The sequence below is a fragment of the Macrosteles quadrilineatus genome, unplaced genomic scaffold (genome assembly GCF_028750875.1).
Source record: "Macrosteles quadrilineatus isolate MER2022 unplaced genomic scaffold, UCM_ALF_1.0 Scaffold_9__3_contigs__length_116548681, whole genome shotgun sequence".
NCBI lineage: Eukaryota > Metazoa > Arthropoda > Insecta > Hemiptera > Cicadellidae > Macrosteles > Macrosteles quadrilineatus.
Genome location: NW_026542602.1, coordinates 13,312,506 through 13,330,009, shown reverse-complemented (window position 1 = coordinate 13,330,009; position 17,504 = coordinate 13,312,506). Strand labels below are relative to the sequence as shown.

At 35.4% G+C, this 17,504-nt stretch overlaps 3 protein-coding genes across 6 annotated transcripts; 2 read left to right on the top strand and 1 right to left on the bottom strand.

The window, feature by feature from the left end:
* Positions 1 to 1,636: 1,636 nt before the first annotated feature.
* Positions 1,637 to 7,254, top strand: LOC129002965 (U8 snoRNA-decapping enzyme). Of its 4 annotated transcripts, none has more exons than XM_054431115.1 (4): positions 1,637 to 1,714; positions 2,385 to 2,643; positions 5,020 to 5,286; positions 6,888 to 7,254. In XM_054431115.1, the coding sequence occupies exons 2-4, from the start codon at positions 2,431 to 2,433 to the stop codon at positions 7,077 to 7,079; spliced, it is 672 nt and encodes a 223-aa protein (XP_054287090.1). In that variant the 5' UTR covers positions 1,637 to 1,714; positions 2,385 to 2,430; the 3' UTR covers positions 7,080 to 7,254. The 4 variants fall into 4 exon arrangements, with proteins under 4 accessions (XP_054287090.1, XP_054287089.1, XP_054287087.1 ...); XM_054431114.1 differs by having other exon boundaries at positions 1,647 to 1,732; XM_054431113.1 differs by lacking the exon at positions 1,637 to 1,714 and adding an exon at positions 1,992 to 2,059.
* Positions 7,255 to 7,915: 661 nt separating this feature from the next.
* Positions 7,916 to 12,926, bottom strand: LOC129001944 (uncharacterized). The gene is made up of 3 exons (XM_054429386.1): positions 12,745 to 12,926; positions 9,020 to 9,171; positions 7,916 to 8,345 (listed from the first exon to the last, which is right to left on the bottom strand). Exons 1-3 carry the CDS (start codon positions 12,903 to 12,905, stop codon positions 8,137 to 8,139), a joined length of 522 nt encoding a protein of 173 aa, XP_054285361.1. The 5' UTR covers positions 12,906 to 12,926; the 3' UTR covers positions 7,916 to 8,136.
* Positions 12,927 to 13,751: 825 nt separating this feature from the next.
* On the top strand, positions 13,752 to 15,816 carry LOC129004220 (calphotin-like). Its single transcript, XM_054432706.1, has 2 exons — positions 13,752 to 13,856; positions 15,537 to 15,816. The coding sequence occupies exons 1-2, from the start codon at positions 13,764 to 13,766 to the stop codon at positions 15,771 to 15,773; spliced, it is 330 nt and encodes a 109-aa protein (XP_054288681.1). The 5' UTR covers positions 13,752 to 13,763; the 3' UTR covers positions 15,774 to 15,816.
* The last annotated feature ends 1,688 nt before the right edge of the window (positions 15,817 to 17,504 follow it).

Here is a 17,504-nt window from a genome sequence, read left to right as displayed (position 1 = left end):
ATTTGTTATTTGAAAGATTTGAAAGAGCTAAGTGTATGGGAGACTAAAAACTAGGCCGATTTTGCTCATTTTTTAGTTTTTCGCTTATAACTAAAAAAACTGCAGTGTATACCACGAAAAAAGTGTTTGCATACTTTTCTTAAGAACCACGTCGAATGACTTTAAAATCATGAAAATCGATTCAGTTGTTCTGCTACAACAGGTCGTCAAAGTTCAGTAAATTTAATCGAAAACTATACTATATAGCATACACTGCCATCTTGCGGAACACGCTGTAATCATCAAGGGTAGGATGGCAAGGAGTGTTAAAATTACTGCTGAAGTTATTTATGTGCCTACATTTTTTATTAAACGCAAGTTTTTATATGAATACAAACAGTGGCATATAGTCAAGGCGAAAGGAGTTTGCCGCGATTATTTATTTATTCATTCAATTCAAACTGTCATCAATACAGTGAAAATTATTATTAAAATAGCACATGTGTACACGATGGCTAGTAGGAATAGAGATCAACGTTACAGTTAAATACAGTTAATACTGTTCTGTGATTTGGCGACCATACAAAGTAGGTATTTTAAGCCAAGTATGAGAGATGCGTGTAGGACGAGTGGCGATCTTGTAGTCTTGTTAGTGACTAAGGCCGACATTCCTTAGACACAGCTGTTAATTAATAGCCCATACAGCTAATGGCAACAATAAGGGACCTACAGTTTATAGTGGAATCCGAACCACATTTTTGGCTTGGTAATTACGAATTGGTCTAATTATCAGGATGCGGATAGGCGTAGTTATTCACCCGTGCGGACGTTAATCCACACAAGGGAGCATTGCATCCACAGTGCATGCCTATAAATAACCATAATTCGTGACCTCCTAGTAGTTGGATTACAGGACGACGCCACCCGTCCCAGTCCCAATAATTACAGTATGGAAATTGCTGAATTAACAAGAAACCATAAATTATAAAACTGTTAACTACTCCAGAATTGGAGCTTAACGTAGTGATCATCTTCTGCAAACGCGATTTTGCAACGTGATACAACGATGTGGAGAAAGGACAAACGTTGATCATTTCTATTTGTTGAATTTATATAAGTCTTCTGCTTAATTGTATGTCAAATCTTGTATTGTTATTTTGGTCTGTTTTATTCATCAAGTAATACGAATAATCATGTTTGACTTATTACCTATATATTCATACAACTATATATTCATTTATTCATTCATACCGTACCGTACCGATGAGGGACTGCAGACGGGCTCACTGGGTCACTGCTCAGTGGCTTTATATTAGGTACTTCATGCTAGAAGTGAAGTAGCCTACGGATTATGGAGACCTTAGACTGGGATGGGTGGCGTCGTTCTGTAATCCAGCTCCCTTTGGGATGGCTCGAAGCAAATTTTAGTAGCTTTTTGAAGTACCTATCTTAAAAACTTATTCATGCTCATCATTCACTTTAAATGTTTTAACGGTTTAAAGATATCCAATCTCCCTTGTCTATGGTGGAAATCTAAAATCAATTGATCTCTTATCCCAGATAGTCAGATTAGATTACCCTCTCAAACCTCAAAGTCAACAACAATATTTTTTTCCAACAGCTGATTAGGTTGGCAGCTGTTCGGTGATTGGTAATTGTGTAAACAACAACGACAACAAACAGTTTAGCAAAAAATAAAAATCTTACACCAAGTTTCTACAATAATTTATAACCAGTTAAGTGCTGTTGTAAGGTAATAATAATCCAATTATCATTTTATATTCCATATTTAAGTGAGGATCTGTGTGCTTATTATACAATCAGCAATTTAAATTACTAGATAACACTTGACAATGTATTCGTTTTTTCAAAACCAAAAATTCAATTCAATGTCTCCAGTTCCAGTCCGACAGTCCCAGTCCAAGTCCAGTCAAAGACTCAGACTCAAGACTCGAGTCAGAGTCAGAGTCAGTGAGTGTCAAAGGCTAAGCAATAAGATAAGATAGCACTCAAAGCAGAATTTGTTAGCCTTGCCTTAGCCATAACCTCCAGGGCTACATAACCTCAATGTTTTATCTATGTAAATCAATTGTCAAAGTGTTTAATTTTTGAATAGCCTAATAAATTGGCTTATGGCATCTTACATTTTAACTGTAGTGAATTATATATAGCCTAGTCTAAGTTTAACAACAGTGTGCTCGTGTTTATTAAAAAGTTAGCAGGGCCTGACTAATTTTAACTAACTTAAGCTAGTATTATGGTTCCAGTCTTATGAACAGTTTTGAATTCATCACAAGCAGGGGTAATGCTAGGTCTAGCCTGTTTTTCATTGACAAATAATTATTGAAATTACCCCACCAGAAGAAGATACCAATATCAATGTTTATAGTAAATTCATTGTGCAGGACCAAAATCAACTGGAAGACAACCTCTAAGAGCTTATTGAAAATTATGGCTTCTGATACAGGAGATCGAACTTGGGGCCATTTAGCCTCAACAGAACATTTTGGCAGGATAACTGACTCTTCAGACTACATTCAAGTAGATAGAGACAATTTGAAGAATGATCCATATTTTAATAGTACACAGGCGAGTCATTGTATGATCTTTGCTAGAAATGACAAGAAAACCTTTGGTGTTTACAACCCAAGAGCTGCCATATTAGTAAGTGTATTAGACTGTGATAATAAGTTTAGATTCTTTCTAGCTTAATTGACATTTGAGCTAAACCTAAGTTAAGTCCAAATTTCAATAAGTAAGTTGGAGTTGTTTACAGATAAACCTACACTAAGTTAAGTCTTACCGCTAAGTCACTTAGTTAAAGTTTATGCTCAAATCTAAATCTGTGCATCGATTTCCCTTTAGGGTTATTAAGTTATTCACTTTCCCTAACTCACCTAAAATGTCCTTTCGCTTAAACAACTTGTCAGGGCAGTTTAGTGTTTAGGGGAGGGGTTTAGGTTAGGGCAGTTTGGTTTATACTTGACACCTAACCAAGATTACTAGACACCACGCCCAGACTACTAAGTTAGAGTTTTCTAAGCTCTTTACACTCTGCACTTTATCTTCTACCAAATTTCCAATTAGCGGCACAATTTTAAAAACACATCTCACAGCAACAACACTCAGGTCACTCTGAAGAGAAAGGAAGGAGCAAGTGACCACACATGGAATCATAGGCACAGGGGATTTGCACTGGGCAAGATGCACATTAGTTCTTTACTTTCTGGACGACCTTGGTAGGCCTATATTATGTTAGTTATTGCATAGTTGTTCAAAGGTGAACTGTTTTTTTTTTTTTTATTTGTTGTGTGATAATTTATATGTTTCACGTTATGTAGGCCTACTGATAAACGCTGGATAACTAAGGGAATACGTATAATTTGTTTGACTCTTTAATCTTCTGCTCATGTTATACGATTGTAACTATTCAAATTTGGTTAACTCCACTTATTCTAATAGGCCCTACTGATAACCACAGCTTTTGACTTGGAAATTTGTTTAGTAGGGTAGAAGGGGGGAATTGGGCATTAGGGGTAATTGGGTATGAACTTTTTTGAAATTTTTTAAAAAATACATGCTTTTTTTTAGAAAGAATTAAAAAATCTGTAGTGATAGCTAGTTATGTTTTATAAACCTCAAATTTATTTTAGGTTGTTATCTTGAAATTAAAACGAGTAAAAAAATAATTTGTTCACCCCTTACGTTTTTCAATTTTTAAAGTGCCTATCAAACTTGGCCCGAGTAACCTTGGAAACACTATAAAAATTTCAGTTACTGCAAAATATTTACTTTTATCTCATAAGAGCAAAGTATACATACTAATAGTAATTTTCTGAAGTTAAGGAATTTTTAAATTAACTTTTAGGCCTAAGTGTATTTTTTAGGGGTTGAAAATGTTAGTACCCAATTGCCCCCTCATGGGAAAATGGGTACTATATTTTTTTTGCCTGATAACAATACATCTGTTATTTTTTTAGTTAGAATATGCTTTTAGGGGGTAGTTAAGAATTGCTTTAGGTTGGTATGACTTCTGTGCATTGAACATTAAAGAAATTATGGCTTAGTACCCAATTCCCCCGTTACATCGGCTTAGAGGCAGAAGACCATAAGAGTTTTTCAAAGTTTTGTCTTCTTATAATTTTTTTTGGTAATAAGTTAGAATAATCCAACTTGTTTTATGTTTAAGTATGTCTAAGAAGCTACAATCAATACAACTTTTACAACCCTAGGTTATAAGGATTTGTTACAAAGAAATATCTTTGAAAAACTGTTAAGTTTTCAAAAATTAACTTTAACGCTCTATAAAATTGTCAAAAATAATGATAAGAGACTAAAACTTGTCTTAAAATGCTTATTTGTGTTTTCTTAATAACACCCATTTTCCCAGAATTTTTAATAGGTCATTTTAATGTATAATAGGTGTAGTACCCAATTCCCCCCTTTGGGGTAATTGGGTATGAAAAAAATATATATATTTTTTTAATAGAACAAAACAACTTGCAGGTCTGAAAATAAGTGAAAAGATGTCTATTGGAAGCCTTTAAATGAAGGCGTAAAAGTTGTAAAGTGATGCAATTTGTTTTAGCATACAAAGTACATTTTACAAAACCTAGTACCCAATTCCCCCCTTCTACCCTATGTGTATACCCATGAATTTCCTATTTATTTTTTTTTTAGTGGGTGCCCATGAATTTTGAATCCACAAAAAGTCTTAGGTCAGTGTCAGTCAATTAAGTCAAAAAGTGTTATGATCTATAATGCTATAAAAACCAACATAGACATCATTTATGTTCTTTTCTTTAGACAAAAGCAAATAGGCTACAGTGTAGTGCTTATTTTTTAAAACTTAGGAACCTATAGTTAAATTTTTAAACAAGACATTGCCTAAAACTGTTATAAAATTGATTTAAGTGAATCCAGTAAACAAATTGATTTTTAAAACCTCAACAGGAAGTATTATAATAAACTCTTTGAGTCAATTTGTATAAGTTATTTTGTAACCAAGCGCAATCTCTTAAGACTTTTTGGTTTTTACAGATGCAGATGCGGTTTGATGGCAATTTGGGTTTTCCTGGAGGACTGGTTGATGATGGGGAACAACCAGTCGAAGCTCTTAATCGAGAACTTAGTGAAGAAATGAACTTGGATGTAAAAAAACATCATGTCTCTGAATCAGACTACGTTGTATCACATTGGAGCATAGCCAAGCGATTATGTTTACACTTCTACGCTCTAGAAGTCAGTTTAGATGAAATATTGGAAATTGAAAAGACAGCTCTGTTAGCTAAAGATTATGGATCAGAGGTATTAATGTTTAGTTTCACTCATTTTTCATATTAATTTGATTTATAGCACGAATTCAAATTTAGTTTAAGAATATCAGCATAGGTTAACTCAAGGTAACCCTTACCAGGTTCAGGTGTTCGTTCCCAGATATAAGGAACTTGTACCTATTGACTAAAAAAAAAACTTGACTTTAGACAGTTTGGATAGAACTAATAATATTTTTACATTCTATTTCTGGGAGAAAATGCAAAATGTATTTTTCAACTGAAGTAAGGAGGCAAACTAAGATAATAAGGTAGTCTACTAAGAAATGAATAAGATGGGTGTTGAGGCAATTCAATTCAATTCACTTAATTTAGGTACAGTACTTAAGAGTCTTCTTCACCCCTGCAAAAACACTAAAACATGCCTCGAATGTCCCTAGCTCTTAATAGAATTTGTAAAGATCTAATGTTCCCCTACAGATTAATGTTGGTTCCAGAGCCCTTACCTGCCTCATACATCCAAAAAAGTTAATGTATGAATAGGTACAACAAATCTTAAAAGTTACTTCTAACTATTGATAAAATTATTTTCTTTTTCAATTTTTTGAGGTATAAGAGCTTTAATATAACTATTCAACTACCGGTACATTGTTAACAAATTCCAAGAAAATCTGTTGAAAAACTGTGTTTGAAACGGGGAACAAAATTAACACGTATTGTAGGAGGCTACTGTGCTATTAGTCTTTTACGAAACTTGGCTCAGGTGGCAGATGAGAGTCAAAACGTGCCATTTTAGTAGTTGTGTGTTTACAATGTTTTCAGAATGGCGACCTTCCCCCCCAATGCTATACCTCCAAAACGTAACTTCAGCAAGGGCGATGAAGACTCTTAGATAAGCCAGTTTATTCTTAAGCCAGGATTAATAATTTGTAACCAAACTGTCATTAATTGATCATTATCAGCATAATTTTCTGGTGTAGTAGCCCTAAAACATTTATAGTTTAGGCCATATGGATTCTCTATAGATAGCTTATATATTTTATTCCCAATTGCCTGATACATAAACTATGGCTCATCCGCTCGAATCTGGCAGTTGCCTGGTTGGGCAGGTACTTTTTTTTTCTTTTTTTTTTGTTCAGAATTGTTCAGTTCTGAACTATTTGCTAAATGATCCTTTTAAACAACAAGTTGTAATGAGATTAGGCCTATACACAATCAGGGTTTAGAGTGTTCACTAAAGCCTTGTTTACATGAGGACAGTTGGCGGACAGGTTAAGAAGGCGTGTTACCTGCCCCGCAACCTGCCTGCTTTACTGGTCTTGTGAAAACGCGGCTTTAATGTGACAGGAAGGAAATGTTGTGTAGTTATTACATTGCAGCAAACCTGTAAACTAATCGTTCGTCCCCTCCTAAGCTTTAAAAGCATAGTTTTTATGGGGTTTTCATTCAAGCAGTTTTTTGTAATATAAAATACATTTTACTTCTAGATCCAAGGCCATTTTTTTTTTATAAAATGCATTTTACTTCTAGATCCAAGACCAGTTAATCAACATTAGACTTGTCAAGTACTGCTAACTAATTTTTATTATGGTTTAGCGTTTTCACAATTCTAATATTCAGATTTTATTTTCCAAGGTCCTAGGCACGGTTAGAGTTCCACTGTACACCATGGGAGATGGTTACCGAGGTTTTCCTACTTTCCTGTCAAACGCCTTCATCGGCAACTCTCGTCTGCAGCTGCTTCAGGCCCTGCGGCATCTCAACATTCTGACCGACCAAGAGATACAACTGGCCCAAAAGGCTGTGCCACTGCCACTCAAATCATGAAAACAGTTCAAACTAGCTGTAGATATCCTTTAACATTCTTGACTTTTACGTCTTTCTTAAAGAACAGCTTTAAATATAAAATTAAAAGTCAAATTTTATAAAATTTATTATTTTAAAATTATTTAATCACGTTATAAAATATATTGTTTTCAGTAAAATATCAAAGTTTTATTGCCTTTCTTCTCTTGTATGTGGTTGCACATTGCGTTCTTTCAATCTGCATGCACACAGGATTGGTAAATTGTGATGGAACAACATGAAATTACTTTAAAAAATAAATATGTTGAATTCTTTAGATTTTACTAATTGAGATGGGGACACCACCACAGTAGTTATTTCAATCCAATATACCTTAAGAATAAGTGTAGAATGAAGTGAGATGCCTTGTCTAGCTTTGTTACTGACTAAGACCAGCTGTTTCATTAGTCACTAACTAAGACCAGCTGTTTCATAAGCCACTGACTAAGACCAGCTGTTTCGTAAGCCACTGATAAGACCAGCTGTTTCATAAGGCACTGACTAAGACCAGCTGTTTCATTACACTGACTAAGACCAGCTGTTTCATCAACCACTGGACTAAGACTAGCCGTTTAGTTAGCTAATCATTAGCATTAGCATTAGCGCATTAGCACTAATCATTAAATTCCCAAGCTCCAGTTTTGTAATTTTTCTCAAGATCAAACCTGCAACCTTTTGATTCCCAGACTAGCATTATACAGTAAATACTCAGCGACCAAGCTGTATATTTTATAGATGTTACAACTACTGCAACAAATACAAATGCTAAAAAACCTACAAACTCTAAGTTAGGTATAATACAAAGGCCAGGTGAATAATGTTTTATCCAACAAAAATTGAGTGCCATCCGAAGTGTTCTCATTGGTGAATTAAATCTATTGATTTATGTTGAAACGTTTTAAGACACAGTAAAATTACCTTCTATTTCGTAGTATCTGCAGCTTCTTACAACTTTGTTGGATACAAGTGTAGAATGGTAACATATTTCTCATAAATTGTAAATATAAAATAAACAGTAATTCCTAACACTATAGATGATTCAGTAAAGGATGGGGTTGGCTGGATAGGCCAGCTGATTGGTATCCTCGAAGACACATTGGATCAGGTATGCAGGATTGGTCATGTCTTCAGCAGAAGGTCCCCTCCAGGTTATCCATATGGTTGCTTGGTACTCGATATATACCCGGCCGTAAAGTCTGAACCTGTACCATGGATACCCAACTCCACCGCCCAGGCAATCCACACCACCTACAGTAGAACACAAGAGACTATTGAGAAAGAAAAGGATAATGTATATCTTTTTTGTTGATTTCTCTTGAGATATTGTATACAGACAAGATTATACTAGAAAGGTTGAAGAATGAAGAACAAATAACAAAATGGTTGTGTAAAATACCTAAAAAAAGCTTGAAATCATTCTAATCACCAGGCTCTAAACCTCTTGGACAATAGTACCGCTACATACAGGCTGAAAAGAACTCATCTTATAGACCTTAGCTCATGCTTTGAAATAACTTCATTTTATATTGTAATTTTTTTCATTGAAATTTTTTAAAGTTAGATATAGATAGATGTCTATGGATAGAAACTAACTAAAGTGGTTTTATTAATTGTTACCGTATTTGCTGAATGTTCAAAAAGCTGGACAGATTGTAAATGAAATTGTGATAAAAATATTTACTAAAACTGACTAGACATAACAACAATCTGAAATCTCTGCTGTAAATGTAAATAAATAACATATGTAACAGTAGTCCCCCCTTAAAGTTTTGTGCGCAGCATCTGGTCAACTTGCTTTATTATAATTTGTAAAGTTTTTTTTAGGGGCACGGCCTCAACCTGGCTTTGTTACCAGCGCCGTACTTTAACCGTACAAAGGGGTTTTTGGATTAATAGTTGAATTTTCCGAAAGACAGCATTACCTGAGGAGACAAGATCAATCCTGTCAATAGTCCATGTGTAGGGACGCGGTCCAAACCCTACTGTGTCACTTGCAATGTGGCTGTTAAACGAGCAATCCAGGTTGCTGGACGTTCCCTCGTAAATCTGATCATTGTTGTAAATTTGTTCTGAACTGCAACATTGGATTGAATTATAAAAAAGATTTTAGTGCGGCTGGCTGAAGAGTCGGATATCTCATGCAGGCATCACACACAAAAACACAAGGGTTCAGGACAGACCATTGATAGTGTGTGTGGGTGAGTCGTGTCTCTCGGAGGAAGGGTGGACCTCCAGCCACACTCCCTAATCAAACATGGTTTAGGTTAAAATTTAGTCCCGATTCTGGTTCTGTTTCTAAAGACCAAAAGTTATGGAATAAAAAGTTATCCTGCAACAAAACTACAAGGTTTGGCAAAAAATCTATCTATTTTCTGCAGCGCACTGTTCAGCAACAGGTTATCTGAGAGCCTAGACGATGCCTGAGCCACGTGCGTTTGTTATCAAGTCGTTTAAAAAAAGTAATCATTCAGTCATTGAAACTCACTGGCAATTACATGCATTCTTTAAATTAGGTTGACATGGAGAGGTTCCGTCGCGATTAGGTTCCCTATGGATAATAAAAAAAATTAAACAGATAAATACAAACTAATCCATAAGAATAAGAATTAAGATCGTTTAACATAGCCAAAAATATCTTCCACATTTATTGATTTAAAAAAAAAAACTTTATCTTAGCAAAATTTTAATTACATTCGGTATAGATGTTTTACTTAAGTAAAATTTACGTTACAAGAGTTTTTGTAATGTTTTTAGTGTTTTCAAAAACAGCAAACATTATTTCCAATCATTTATTATTTTACGAAAATTTTTTTGTGTTATGGAAAAAACTATATTATAATATTTACTTGATTAATTGAATAAAACGATAAAAGGCATCTTGTATACAGTGTGTAAATTAAGTATTGAAACAATTCTGTATTTTTAAAACCGAAATAGATAGAAATATTCTGTTTGTGGCAATAATTGTTAACAAAGGTTTCATGATTATTACATAAAAAAAATTTAACCCCCCTAACAGGGTAGAGGGTAGGGGGTGACTTATTTTTTTCAAATAGGAACCCCTATTTAGTTACTCCTCATTTTGAAGGGTTTGTCAAAAGAAACACAATTATGCAAATCCGAGGAGAATATCTCCACCTAGCCAAAATGGCGGATATTCCAAAATGGGTGCTTTTTTACAAAAATTAAAATTAGAATACCCGCCATTTAGGCTAGGGGTGAAATATCTACCTTGGATTTGCGTCATTGTTTTTCTTCTAACAACCCCTTCAAAATGAGGGGTCACTCAATAGGGGTTGTTATTGAAAAAAATAAGTCACCCCCCCCCCTACCCTGTTAAAGGGGTTGAAAAAATATTGTTGATGCAAAAAATTGCAGAACCTATGTTAACAATTTTAAAAATACAGATTTGTTTCAATACTTAATTTACACACTGTATATAAAAATAAAAAAATATGGTTTTTCTTTTTCGTGGTTTGTTTGGCTCTTCTACCCGACCGATTTTCATGATTGAGATCTCAAATTGAAGGTATGCACGCACAGATTTGCGATCAAGCATCGGCATATATTTATCTATAATCCCACTCTGTGTATACGTAAACAAAATTTGCTCCCCATGTATTTCTTATAGGAGTTAAAATGGGTTTCTCTTTTCCGAGTTCGTTTGGCTCTTCTACCCAACCGAATTTCATGATTGAGGTCTCAAATTGAAGGTATGCATGCACAGATTTCACATCAAGCATCGGCATATATTTATATCTATTATCCCACTCGGCTTGTACGTTAACGAAATTTGCTCCCCATGTATTTCTTATTGGAGTTAAATTTGTTTTTTCTATTCTGAGTTCGTTTGGCTCTTCTACCCAACCGATTTTCTTGATTGAGGTCTCAAATTGAAAGTATGCAGGCAAAGAATTCACATCAAGCATCTGCATATATTTACCTACTGTATTACTCAACCAAAAAAATATAATTTGATTCATTTTCGAGTTCTTACTTCAATTTAAGATGTATTTCACCAGTTATAATTATATAATCCTATATATTTTTTGGTCTAAGATCCTTCAGTGAAATACCAGCTTTCATTTAAGCTATTAGTTATCCAAATCGGACGAGTTTCATGCAAATGCAAGGAGAAAAACCAACATAAAAATTAAAATTATTTTTCATAAGGTTTTTCTATGATTAAAAATCAATAGCTCTAGTATTGTTCATGTATTTTGTATGTTTTAGACTAAAAATAACCAGTAAATTATAGACTTTAATTTGCGCTATTGATCGTTTGAATCCGTTTAGCTCAATAATGCTCAATCAAAAATCATAAATTTTATTTCTTGGATATTATACAGGGTGACTGCCGGGAACCGGACGAATTTGCAACAGCTGTTACATTGTTGCTACACGTGCTAGGGAGATTGAGGTTATGTCATTGTTTTGAGTGAGCTTTACCATTTTAGTCACGATGGATCAGTGGTCAGTTCAGCATCGTGTTTTTGCATATGACATTTATTAAAATGACGAATCCATTATCAAAACACAGCGTATCTTCCGACGCCACTTTAATATTGCGCGAAATGACTCGGTTCCAAGCCGGAATACATTGCTAAGATGGGTGCACAAGTTCAGAAAAACAGGTACAGTATTAAAGAAAAAGCCACCCGGTCCAGCAAGAACAGTGAGAACACCAGACAACATCGCCACAGTGAGAACTGCTTTGATGAGGAGCCCGAAGTTTTTTGAGGAAAGTGGAGTCACAGTGACAGTGAATTCTGCACGCTATGTTCATATGTTGGAAACATATCTCAAGCCACAACTTCGGAGGTGAGGAATAAACGTGAAAAATGTTTACTTCCAACAAGATGGAGCCACAGCACATACTGCCGCTGCATCGATGTGAGTTGTGAAGAAGATGTTCCCTGGCAAGTTGATTTCACGTTTTGGTGACGTGCCGTGGCCGCCGAGGTCACCAGATTTGTCACCCTGTGACTATTTCTTATAGGGGTATTTGAAAGCTCGTGTCTATGTTCACAAACCATGAACATTATTACAGCTAAAAGATGCAATCACCGAAGAGGTGAATTTGATTGGGCAAGACATGTTGATGAGAGTGCGTAATGATTTTCTCCAGAGGTTGGAAACCTGTATCCAGGTTAACGGCCATCATATGCATGATATCATCTTTAAGAAATAAACCCAAACTAGGATAAAAGGTTCCATAAAACATATTTTTTTTGAAATGGTATGTTTTCACCAATATATATTCAACAAATAAATAATTTTACTATATAAAATAAGGTTGTACTATTCATTTAAAAAACGTCCGGTTCCCGGCAGTCACCCTGTATTTATTTTAGCAGCATCCTCTTGTAGATGATTATTTTTATTGATTTTGTACAAATTAAGCATGATCCTTGTTCAGGATTCAGGAACTATGCCAATGTTATTTTGATGGAAACATCTCCATTTCCAATTGTTATACTTACAGTAGCAAAGTTATTATAGTATTTTTTACTTTATAATTTTGATTTTGGTTTAAAAGATATCCCATTATTGAAAAAAAAAAAACTCTGGGTTCCTTAATATAATATCAATTAGGTAATAATGAAAATCCACAGCTTGTCCAAACAAGCTAGGCCTATATCCTTACGTGTACTGTATTCTTCCAATATGGATTGAACCATTGGTCATCTCTTGTCCGTAGCAGGGGACGATTTCTTGAGTTTCACCTGAATAAGAACCATACTGAAACTGACCAAAAACTATCGGAAAATATGCTGCGAGGGAAACTAACACACCCGATGCTGTCATAGTCAGTGCCAATCGCTTCTCTTGTCGCCAACAATGGTGAAACTGTCAAAAATGTTACGACTGGAGGAGAAACAATAGTGTTATGTGTTAGCTGATTGTTAATTGAAAAGTAGTTGTAATATTCAGAATTTTCAATTCATGTTTTACCTATTGAATATTGTTCTGTAACTGACACTGCATACATTACTGGATTACCATTTGGATATTGTTTGGAAAATATAGAATGGTTTTTGATTGTTGTTCAAGATTAAAGGTAAAAAAGTGAACAATAATGATTTTTTTAGCTCTTAATGGTTAAAAACATTTTTTTCACACTTTTTTATTAAGTTAGTATATTTGTTTTCGAGGATGGCATTATTATAACCTATTGTATAACGGGAAGCTATTTTGACTTTTGATTAATAAGAAAAAAAGTTGTAAAGAAAAGTTGGTTCTTTATTAGCTCCAGATTTTAGTTTTTTTGACCAACATCCTAAATATTGTCCTATGACTTTTTGTTTGCTGTGCCTGTTAAAGTATTTAAATTTTCATTTCATTGAACTTTTAAATAAGTGAAATACAAATAATTTTCTTTTATCCCCTTTTATGCCCTATTTATTTTGTCAAAAATCAACTCCAGATAATATATTTATACTTTGGCAAGATTTATGGCAATTAGTCAATCACTCATTTTTGTTATTCGTCAAACAATCATATAGTTCTATGTATATCTTTAGAGTTAGAAGAAACACTCTTATCAACCTAATTCCTTTTTTTACATCAGATTGTTGCTAAACTTCAACATGTCACTGTTGGCACATAAGTCACTAGAATCCTTGATCAGAGACCTTGTCAGTTCGGCAATCCTCCCTGTTGTGCATGATGATTAGACTGTGTGACTGTTGTATAAATAGTCTCCACACCATTCCAGTCCACGACAGTCTACACAGGCCTACAATGTCTCCTGCACTGGTAAGCTACTCACTTACTTATTTACAAATAATTAAAAAATGTTTATCAGTTTAAATAGTAGAGCCTAGTCTTTATAGTTCAGGGATTGTTAGGAAAAAAATCATGCTTTCCCTCTAAAGACTAAATGAGATACTTGCAACTGAATAAAAAAACTGACAATAAAGGGTTGGGAAAATCATACTTTTAGCAAATTTCCCTATAGGGAAGTAGTTGTTACCATAGGTGGCACAGTAAGACCTAGGCCCAGGTGAGATTTACTTCTTCAATTTGATGTCTCCAGAGTGTAAAATTTCATTAGTTAAAAATGTTATATGTCCGTGTCCGTGAACGTGATAACTTGTTATTTGTGTCCGATTTTGATGACAATTGACTTGAAGGTGTAGGACGGGATGAACTTGAATGATTTTGTGAACCAGCATGATCGGTCCACGGGAACGGGGTTTTGTGGGGCCGTAATAATTGGTTACAGAGAAAATTAAAAAAAATGTATACTTAAAATTCCTATGTTTATTTTTAAAAATACTGTAAAATATAGTTTGCTTGTTTATGGATATATTTTGATCAAACTTGGGAAATTTATTTATTTTATACTAAGCTATTAATTTACTAAAAAAATAAACTTTATTAGCGCCCCTGAAGCAGCAAACTTAGGTACTCGTTAATCATAATGTTATTTAAATGGTTTTAATAAAAAATCCAATCAGGCAAATGGAAATTTGCTTAGTCTGCTGCAGGTTTGCTGTGGCGACGGTATTTGTATTTACATTGGTATTGTCCTTTTTAGAACTATATTTTACATATTGGTGTTGGTAAAATTGTTCAGTAATACAGAACTATTAATTTGAACTTAAATTGATGGATAATTTGTTAAGTATATTATACACATTGAGTCACTACCCTATAATGATAAACACAGCCATCATATGCCGGAATACTGAATAATGTTAAGAGTCAATAAGAAAATAAATAGTGACAGGTACCTGAAATGATGGTACAATCAATGAAGTTGGTTAAACTCTATTTAATACATATACAGGGTGGGAAAAAATCAAAATAGAGCTACAAAACTACGTAAAAAATTGCTGGTAGTAGACGGTGAGTCTACGACGGCAGCGAGTCGACGAACACTGAGGACACTCTAGCATAGACAAAAAGAATTAAATATAGACTGTCAGCCGTGCTGCGGTTACCATGGTTACCATAGGTTCCGGCGCACACCGCTGTAGTTTACGTAGCGCGTACGCCGTAAATACATGGCGCTCCAAGCGGTGTGCGCCAGAAGCTATGGTAACCGCAGCACAGCTGACAGTCTATATTTAATTCTTTTTGTCTATGACTCTAGTGACAGATCGCGGACCCTTCCTTTGACAGTTTATGTTTATTCTATTTGTCTATGATATAGCGATAGAAACACACAAATGAAAAATATTTTGGTTTGGGATAGCAGGCTTATGTGAATGGGAGGGAGTCCGCTATGGAAGACACAAAAAATTATACACTCTACCTACACAAAGTAGACACTTCCCATTCTGGTAAGCCTGCTGTCCCTACAATCTAATGCTAGGCCCTTGTACTCTATGTTACATCCTATTATCCCTTGGGCTCTAGGTTACACCCTTAAAAGTGTCCTAGACATTGTGTAAATAAACCTTCATTTTACATGTAAATGAATCATTTCAGATTGTATTGTTGGCTGCCATCGGGTGTGCTGTTGCTGCCCCCGCCCCTCAATTTATTGCCCCTGTAGTTTCTGCCCCCGTAGTTGCTGCCCCCGCAGTAGTCACCGCCACTAGCTCACAGTACATTGCCCGGAACTACAATGGAGTGGTCGCCCCGCCTGCAGTTGCAGTGGCTGAGCTACCTTACACCTACCCTGCTGAAGTTGCGCCTGCAGTGGAGCCTGTTTACTTCATCTAACTACAAACCTTATAATGACGGATAAACATAGCTATACTTCTTACCACAGTGTTTTTATTATGGTTCCTCAGATGTGTCATAGTGTTGCAAAAGCTTCAAGACTGTTTTCAAAGCAGTAGGTATAAATGAAAACTGTTGGTTATTATCTCGGTAAATAAGGGACAGGGCTGATCTAGTGGTCAAAGCAGAACTTCTTCTATCGTCAGGTTCAGGTTTATGCATGACAATCTGCTGTGAGTAATGACTACCGATATAAAACTCTACCATCTGGTAGCTCAAAGCCTACCTGTATATGCTCAACTATCTAGACAAGATAGGATCTGTTAGATTAGTTGAATTGTCTATATATGCCACTGTCCCCATTCAACAAAAGCCACTCCATTATCTATATATATAAAAGGCAAAGCCCTCACTGACTGACTGACTGACTGACTGACTGACTGACTCACTCACTCACTCATCACTAATTCTCCCACTTCCCATTTACCTAGGAGGCTGAAATTTGGTACACTGATTCTTTAGGCATTAAATAGGAAAACTAAGTTGTTTTTATTCTGATCGGACTCTCGGGCTCCACCCCAGTGGCTCTGGAGTTTCCCATGTTAACCTTATGAGTACTCATATTTAAATGGAATTACTGAATCTTAACAGCTGTTTCAATTAAACAAGTTGGTTCTGTTCTATGATGTGCAATAGCATTTAAGTTACAAGGATTACCAACAGGGTGCAGCACTATTTTTTTTTTAATTTATGACAACAGCTAATTTGCAACCAAAAGGTGAGTGAGCGTAGCGAACGAACTTCAACCTGGAGGCGAATTAGCGTAGCGAACGAGATAACTTGAAGGCAAGTGAGCGCAGCGAACGAGCTCCAACCTAAAGGTGAGTGAGCGTAGCGAACGAACTTCAACCAGGACGTGATTGAGCCATGCGATCGAGCTCACTTATGAAGTAAAACGGGGCAAAGCCCGCGGGTACAGCTAGTTTACTATAATATTTAATTATGACTTGTTTAAGGAAATATTCAAGTGAAAATCCCAGGCAAATATAAATTTGCTTAGTCTGCAGATTTGCTGTGGAAGAGGAATTTAATAAATTTAAACATGCGAATGAACCTATTCCTTTTTAATATACGAGGCATGTTTTTTAAGTAAGTACCGTTTTTAAATTTCTCCGTTCAAGCACTGCGATTGGCATTTTGGACATTTGTGCTGTGCATGTGCATCTATTGGCAGCAATCGGCCGTTTTTACATCCGGTTTCGAGCATTAAAAATGGGTGCCGCCAATTGAGACTGCCGCCGACTGTGAAGTGCGCGCTGGAATTAGATTTTTAAGTGCTAAAGGTGTGAAAGCCATTGAAATTCATCGACAGATTCGTGAAGTGTATGGCGAGAAAATTATGAGCAAAGGAAACTCCTCAGATAATGATGAGATCGTAAACCGACTGTTCTCTCTCACTTTTCATCGACTTTTCCTACGCACCAATTTATCAGTAATGACAGATGGCCGCCCAGTGCGTTGCTCATCATGAACGTTGGTGCGGCTGTCTTTAAATGCCCTTATCCACTTGCGTAACATTCTGTAACTCATAATGTTCTCACCTTAAACTTCACTAATCTGTTTATGAATTTCAATAGCTTTCACACCTTAAGCACTTAAAAATCTAATTTCAGCGTGCACTTCACAGTCGGCGGCAGTCTTAATTGGTGGCATCATTTTGAATGCTTAAAA

What these genes read in the sequence shown, in the direction of transcription:
- LOC129002965 (XM_054431112.1), top strand. Translation starts at nt 2,359, where the DNA reads ATGTTTATAGTAAATTCATTGTGCAGGACCAAAATCAACTGGAAGACA. An exon ending in ACCCAAGAGCTGCCATATTA is followed by an intron (nt 2,644 to 5,019) that starts GTAAGTGTATTA and finishes TGGTTTTTACAG; the next exon opens with ATGCAGATGCGGTTTGATGG. An exon ending in CTAAAGATTATGGATCAGAG is followed by an intron (nt 5,287 to 6,887) that starts GTATTAATGTTT and finishes TTATTTTCCAAG; the next exon opens with GTCCTAGGCACGGTTAGAGT.
- LOC129004220 (XM_054432706.1), top strand. Translation starts at nt 13,764, where the DNA reads ATGATGATTAGACTGTGTGACTGTTGTATAAATAGTCTCCACACCATT. An exon ending in CTACAATGTCTCCTGCACTG is followed by an intron (nt 13,857 to 15,536) that starts GTAAGCTACTCA and finishes GAATCATTTCAG; the next exon opens with ATTGTATTGTTGGCTGCCAT.
- LOC129001944 (XM_054429386.1), bottom strand. Translation starts at nt 12,905, where the DNA reads ATGACAGCATCGGGTGTGTTAGTTTCCCTCGCAGCATATTTTCCGATA. An exon ending in ATTGGAAGAATACAGTACAC is followed by an intron (nt 9,172 to 12,744) that starts GTAAGGATATAG and finishes CCAATGTTGCAG; the next exon opens with TTCAGAACAAATTTACAACA. An exon ending in GATTGATCTTGTCTCCTCAG is followed by an intron (nt 8,346 to 9,019) that starts GTAATGCTGTCT and finishes GTTCTACTGTAG; the next exon opens with GTGGTGTGGATTGCCTGGGC.